Below are 7,101 nucleotides of genomic sequence, written 5' to 3'. Positions count from 1 at the left end.
TCGTATCTTACCCGAAGGGAACACGCGTCGAGTCGACGAATTACGATCCAACAACGATGTGGAATTGTGGAGTACAAATGTGTGCCTTAAATTATCAAACTTCTGGTAAACGAGGTTTTATTTTATTTAATGAATGATTACAGCAATTCACCATCTCCTCCGTTAACTTTGCAATGGTACTATTATCTTGCTTCGCTGTAGTTTTTGCGTTGACTTAAAGTACTGTGGGCACGCATGAGAATAACTACTACTACTACTACTACTACTACTACTACTACTACTACTACAATACAATAACTACTACAATACGACCAGCAGTACCGTAGCCAGCCCGCAAGTTTTGGTCGTGCTATGTAAATTTTGGACATTAGCATTATTTCTTTAGAAATCTCATCTTTGTACAGTGAGTGAACACAGAAAAATTAACATAGCAGGACCAAATTTCCAGGCTGGGGTATACGCCACTGACTACCAGCATTAGGGTTATGATTAGGGTTAGCCGTGTTTTCGTAAATTTTAATCCTTTCCATAATTCTAATCCTAAACATCATTTTTTTGTTAAGTAGAATTGCCGCCATTTTTCTCATTTTTGTGCCCGCAATATTTTTTTTCGAACAGCGGCAGACATTGTTCATTAATTAAGCTGCAAATGATCATTTGTTTATGGAAATTTTTTCCACGAGCAAATAAGAATTTTATTTTGAAAATTTTTTCGACTCTCTCGGGAGACTGTTGTCATCTTACTACCTTTAAGTTTGTGTTATTTTGATTTTCAGATCGACCTATGCAACTAAATCACGGAAGGTTCATGGATAACGGAGGGTACGGTTTTGCATAGTATATATCATAATGGCAACATTGAGGGATCTTTGCTGATCATATTTTTTTCATACAGATGTGGTTATGTATTAAAGCCAGACTGCATGAGTTTAGAAAATTTCGATCCATACAATACAAGCTTACTAAAAAGCGTCAAACCTGTCACCATTAGTTTAACGGTAGGTGCTCATTTTCCCGCCCAAAAATCCTCGATTGAAATTTGCTGACCGACTTCGTTTTAAACGTGGGCGCGTTTTTTATTCAGATAATCTCTGGTCGACATTTACCGAAGATAGCTCGAGGTGTCACGTCACCGTTCGTCGAAGTGGAAATCGTTGGAGCTCAATATGACACACAGAAATGTAGAACTAAAACACAAGGTAATGTGGAAAAGTTTTTATCATACAGGGTGTATAAAAAAAACTGAACAGATAGGAAAACGCCGTAAATGTTATCAGCACACAAGATCTGCAAAAACATTTGGTGGAAGAATGTTGTTGGACTTCCACTAGATCATCTGACCGTAAAATTATTGCAGAGCAAGAAAATTCGGTGGAAGAATGTTGTTGGACTTCCACTGGATCATCTGACAGTAAAATTATTGCAGAGCAAGAAAATTTGGTGGAAGAATGTTGTTGGACTTCCAGTGGATCATCTGACAGTAAAATTTTTGCAGATATTTACCCATTTTAAGAGTGAGAATTGTGTTACCGAGAAGCAATTTTGAAATAGCTTGCGTACGTAAATAACAAAGCTAATAAGCAATTGGAACAAACAGAGTTAAAATATGGCACATGTTTTTCAAGCTTATCAACTCCCACGAAATTTACTCAAACCGTGCACGAACGCTAAGCATCCGAATTGCGCATTATTTTGCGCAACTTTTAATGTCATATGAGAATAACCACCTATTTCCACAAAAGGTTTTTGCAGATCTAGCGCGCTGACGACTTTAGCGATGATTTCCCAGTTGCTCAGTTTTTTTGATACACCCTATATATATATATATTAATGTTTCTCCAACAAAGAGTATTGATCAAATCTTCGCTCCTATTCAAATTCACAATGTCGTGATTTCTATCTTTTCTATTTTAATGCACTAAAACAGAGTTCTAGTTTCTTTCATAGCTTAATATCATAGATAACAACATCACGTTGTTGTGACGTAGTCAGGTAATAGCAAGTTAATCATTGTCTCCGTTTTCATCCAAATTTTTAGATGTCAACGGTTTGAACCCAGTCTTCAACATGCACACTGAATTCGACGTGCTTTGTCCCCCCCTGGCTTACATTCGATTCGCCGTTTATGACGAAGACATGTTCGGTGATCCCAACTTTGTTGCCCAAGCCGTGTTTCCACTTGGGAGCCTACGATTGGGTGAGTTTTTAAATAGACAAAGTTTTGACACTGTATGACGGAAAACAGCTATTTTGATTATCTGTTTCTGTGTTTTTATATTTGTTAAGGTTACAGATCAGTACCATTGAAAAATGCTTATAATGAAGACTTGGAGATGAGCGCGTTATTGATCCATTTGGATATGTTCATGGTAGGATTCTACTTTCCTGTGGTTGATGACAATATGTATGATTTATGATAATACACCATATAACTTCTTTTTGTTGATGGCAATAAATCATACTGTCTCTTTCTGTGGTTGGTGACACTAGAACCACTTTCAAAAAGTAGACAAAGGTAGACTTAAATTTGAAGACAAACGTACAGAAAAGTTAGATACAAAGTTAGACAGAAATGTGTACACAAAGCAGACACAAAGTTAGACATCAATGTACCCTCAAAATAGACATAAAGATAGACAACATAGACAAAAAGGAAGACATCAAGGTAGACATGAAGGCAAACCCTTAGGTAGTTGTAAAGGTAGGCATGAAGGTAGACATAAAAGTAGACATAAAGGTAAACACAAAGATAGACACAAAGATAGACATAGTTAGACATAAAGGTGTGACACAAAGATAGACACAAAGGTAGACACAAAGGTAGACATAACGGTAGACATAAAAGTACACATAAAGGTAGACACAAGGATAGACACAAAGATAAACATAAAGATAGACATAAAGATAGACATAAAGGTAGACATAAAGGTAGACATAAAGGTAGACATAAAGATAAACATAAAGATAGACATAAAGATAGACATAGTGTAGACATAAAGGTGGTAAAGATAAACATAAAGATAGACATAAAGATAGACATAAAGGTAGACATAAAGGTAGACATAAAGATAAACATAAAGATAGACATAAAGATAGACATAAAGGTAGACATAAAGGTAGACATAAAGGTAGACATAAAGGTAGACATAAAGGTAGACACATTTTTTTGCTTTTGAAAAAGCTGATTACTCCATTGATCTCCATCACCAGGATGAAGACGAAGAAGTTTATACTAACATTCATGATCTACGAAGCCAAATGCAACAGATCACGACGAGAATAGGCCAAGAAGCCTCGCACATTAATAATTCCGAAGAGTCCTTGGAGCTATCAACTATGAAAATGTTGGACAATGAATTCCGTGAAAAACAAATACAACTCAGGACACTGCTTGCAAAAAGGACAGCGAAGTATGTTTTACTCTTTTAAATATTTCTTTAGTCAGTTTTCAATTCGACTGTTGTTAATGGGGTTTGGAAACGGAGACTCGGCTAATTTTTATATCAAGAGACTGAATAATATGTAATATATATATATAGAATAAAATATAATAGGTAGCTTTTTCTATTATTTTTTCCTTACTAATATTAAAATTTCGTAAATTCTTTTATTCCTCAATTTTGCGATGAATTCCCAGTTCTTAAAATTCCTCTGTGCTTCCATTTTCAGGAATCGTGGGGAGAAACAAATGAAGACGAAGTCAATGTAACGTCAATGGGGAAAAATAACGTATTTTATATCGTGTCGTGCTTGTAAAGTTTAAAATGCAATTTTTTAATATTTATTGAACGTCCAGCTCATAGTCGTAGTTAGATTTTGAATATTTCAATGATTGATTAATCTGAATTGATTTGTCTGAATTGATTTGTCTGAATTGATTTGTCTGAATTGATTTGTCTGAATTGATTTGTCTGAATTGATTGGTCTGAATCGATTGGTCTGAATTGATTGGTCTGGAAGTTTTGAAATAAACGCAGGTAATTTTCTTTCCTTGGCTGATCTGTGTTGCTTTTGAACAATGGTTTTATAGTTTGACAATGCTCAAAAGCTGTCAAAGCTCATCAGCTTAAGTCATTGTGTATTCGGAATTACTTCATGAACACTGTCTATGCTTGTCTATGCTCCTGTATCATTACATGTGTAATTGTGTAATCATTACATGTGTAATTGTGTACAAAAATTGTAAGACAATTACTTATTAAATATCCTTTTTAGTAATCACTGTACTTAGTAGACGCCCTATTTAGTTAACCCCGTCAATATCCTATTCAGAAGACACTGTACATAGTTGCCACCCAACATAGTAGATACCCTACATAGTCGACACATACAATGATAACGGCATGAAAGATGATTGTCAAAACGAAGACTTTGGTACTCCCCCCTCAAAAGTATTTGTGTCATCATTAAAAACCAATAAAAACGAGCGGTATATTTGAAAGTGAAAAAAGGACCAATAAAATCACTGAAGATTTTGTTCGTTTTCCAAACAAAATGGCCGATTTCACTAGTTCACCAGGAACGCCAAGCGGACGGCACGAGAAATCACTGGTTTATTAACAACGAAATTCGTAACCTTTACAAGAAGCCAAGGATGGCGTTCTTGATTTAAAAATGGTTAGTATTGATTTAGCGTTCGTTGGATTGGAAAGATTCTATGTTGAATTTCATCATGTATCCCCTGGCTGTTCGTTGTCGAAATCATGGAATGTTGTAACGTTTATTTAAAACGTATATTTGTTCAGCTGGACTTACGCTGTACGACAGAAGAGAAGAATTTACGACATTACAAATGTGCTAGAGGGAATTGGCCTCATCGAGAAGAAATCGAAAAACAGCATTCAATGGAAGTAGGTATTTCCAAATAAATTGAAAGAATTTGAATTTTTGTAGGTTATTTCCTACGATACAACAAATGAAGAATATTTGCAGCAAGATTTCAACTTGAAAGCTATGCATAATCACCAGCCTTTTTATTCATTGCCTAAACTTTTCAACAGAGCAAGATCTGATATCAGAATTCGATTTTAGAACTTGCAGCTTTGGATGAGAATGAACACAAATCTTGATTTAGAAAATCGCCTCAAGATTTTGATAACGAAGCTGGCATATGTAACATATGATGACCTATGTCAGTGTTTCCGCAGATACTTCTTGCAATCCAAGCTCCTGCCGGAACCGAGTTGGAGGTCCCAATCCCAGAAAAGGTAGCTTAGCAGAGTGAAGGTGTAAAGGTGAATTGCTTGCATTTGTTTTGTATTGTCTTTTTTTATGAACATTTTTGTCCCTTACAGAGATTAGGCATTGACAGACGTTATCAAATTCATTTAAAAAGTCAGTTGGGTGAAATCAATGTCTTACTGGTCAATAAAGATCCCCTGAACAACCGTCCAGTGGTCACACCTGTACCCCCACCCTTATCCTTACCTCAATCATCTACGTTTGCAAATGATGACAACCTGTTACCTATTGTTAATGAGAAGATCACAACAGTTGCCGAAAAACCTTTAGATTTTGGAAAAACGAAACAGTCTATTGCTATGGAAACATCTCTTTCAGGTGAAGTGTTTAATTTATTTCAATTAAAGTTGATGCCATACAACACAAGCATGGGTTCTTTATTTGTTCTTTTAGCCCCCTTGCTTAAAGTTGCAAACTCCCCCCCATCCATTGTTGTATGCTGCTGTTATTCAATCAATTAACTGTTCAGTTCTCACAAACATATATCTGAATAAATTTTTTACACATTTTTTTTATATATTTGTGCATAGTTAACCTCTTGCATGGAGGTAAAATTAAAGACCCTGGGGCCTGGTTGCACGAAACTTGGATAGCATTATCCATTGGATAGCAAAAATTTTCAAACTTGTTAAAAAGGTGTTTATATTTTTCTTACAACAAAGTAATTTTGTAATCTTTGAAACAATATTTTATTTCAGTGATTGCACAGTTCAAATTGTATACTTATCTCCCATAAGAGGTTTTATGAACGTTCAGAAAAATTTGCTATCCAGGCTTCGTGCAACCAACCCCTGATGTTGAAGGCAACATCCCCTGCATGAAGTTGATGGTCACAACCCCCCTGCATGAAGTTAATGGTCACAACCCCCCTGCATGAAGTTAATTGTCACAACCCCTGCATGAAGTTGATGGTCACAACCCCCCTGCATAAATTTGAAGGTCACAACCCCACTAGCATAAAGTTGAACATTTTTGTTATTCAATCAATCAATGGTCCAGGTATTTTATGTTTAGAGTGTGAATTAAAACAAGTGGCAAATGAGATCATATTTTCAAATGAGGCCAAACCAGGTGGGTATAAACAAACGTAAGGTTAATTTCACTCTCGAGGACATTTGTTTTAATGTTTTGTATTTGTTTCATTGAACAGAACCAATAGATGTGTCGATGATCGATGACTTAGTTTCAGCTGAAGGTACAGTCAAAAATTTATCTTATCTTATTATTTTATCATGTTTTATCCTGAGAAAGTAAGGGGTCACATAACCCCATTTTGGCCACAATATTCCTGACTTTTACACTTTCCATCTCACTGAGCCACTTAGTAAGGGATACATCCACAGGGATACAAGTTTCTATTTACCCTCATTCAGGTTTCCCTTTGCCCTCATACAGGTTTCCATTTGCCCTCATACAGGTCTCCATTTGCTCTCATACAGGTTTTTATTTAGTCTAGAACATTATATACACTAACATTTTCCATGTATACAACTTTTTTATTGATAGTTTTGGCTCCTCTTCTTCGACTCTCCCCACCAGCTGGAGATGCTGACTATACCTTCAATCTGACAAGCTCCGAAGGCGTCTGTGATCTATTTGACATTCCAAATCTTGAGGCGATGCCTGCTTTTCCAAGTGTCTCTGCAACATAACCATCGAAGACCATATTATTTCTACTATTGTACTGACATTTTAAAGTGTTATATCATGTATCATAAGAGGCGTGATGATCGAACCCCCTGGATTTGTTCGTATCGAACCCATGCTCCAGGAGGGGTGGTTAATTGTTATACGCAAAATAAAGTAGGGTGGGATATACCTGTCTTTTCAACATAAACTTGCAAATCTGTCTTTGTTTAC

At 36.0% G+C, this 7,101-nt stretch overlaps 2 protein-coding genes across 2 annotated transcripts; both read left to right on the top strand.

The window, feature by feature from the left end:
* The first annotated feature begins 14 nt into the window (after positions 1-14).
* Positions 15-3,860, top strand: LOC124437450 (1-phosphatidylinositol 4,5-bisphosphate phosphodiesterase gamma-1-like). The gene is made up of 8 exons (XM_046987426.1): positions 15-105; positions 777-822; positions 896-998; positions 1,085-1,199; positions 2,039-2,197; positions 2,287-2,369; positions 3,211-3,410; positions 3,670-3,860. The coding sequence occupies exons 1-8, from the start codon at positions 57-59 to the stop codon at positions 3,707-3,709; spliced, it is 795 nt and encodes a 264-aa protein (XP_046843382.1). The 5' UTR covers positions 15-56; the 3' UTR covers positions 3,710-3,860.
* Positions 3,861-4,494: 634 nt separating this feature from the next.
* LOC124436066 (transcription factor E2F4-like) lies at positions 4,495-7,078 on the top strand. Its single transcript, XM_046985993.1, is given in 8 exon segments — positions 4,495-4,551; positions 4,746-4,850; positions 5,032-5,140; positions 5,143-5,207; positions 5,295-5,559; positions 6,256-6,312; positions 6,392-6,436; positions 6,748-7,078. Coding segments are annotated over 8 exon segments (849 nt in total). The 3' UTR covers positions 6,894-7,078.
* The last annotated feature ends 23 nt before the right edge of the window (positions 7,079-7,101 follow it).

Source organism: Xenia sp. Carnegie-2017, unplaced genomic scaffold, assembly GCF_021976095.1.
Source record: "Xenia sp. Carnegie-2017 unplaced genomic scaffold, XeniaSp_v1 HiC_scaffold_16, whole genome shotgun sequence".
NCBI lineage: Eukaryota > Metazoa > Cnidaria > Anthozoa > Malacalcyonacea > Xeniidae > Xenia > Xenia sp. Carnegie-2017.
This window is presented reverse-complemented; position numbering and strand designations above follow the sequence as displayed.

What these genes read in the sequence shown, in the direction of transcription:
- LOC124437450 (XM_046987426.1), top strand. Translation starts at nt 57, where the DNA reads ATGTGGAATTGTGGAGTACAAATGTGTGCCTTAAATTATCAAACTTCT. An exon ending in ATGTAGAACTAAAACACAAG is followed by an intron (nt 1,200 to 2,038) that starts GTAATGTGGAAA and finishes CCAAATTTTTAG; the next exon opens with ATGTCAACGGTTTGAACCCA. An exon ending in ACTTGGGAGCCTACGATTGG is followed by an intron (nt 2,198 to 2,286) that starts GTGAGTTTTTAA and finishes ATATTTGTTAAG; the next exon opens with GTTACAGATCAGTACCATTG.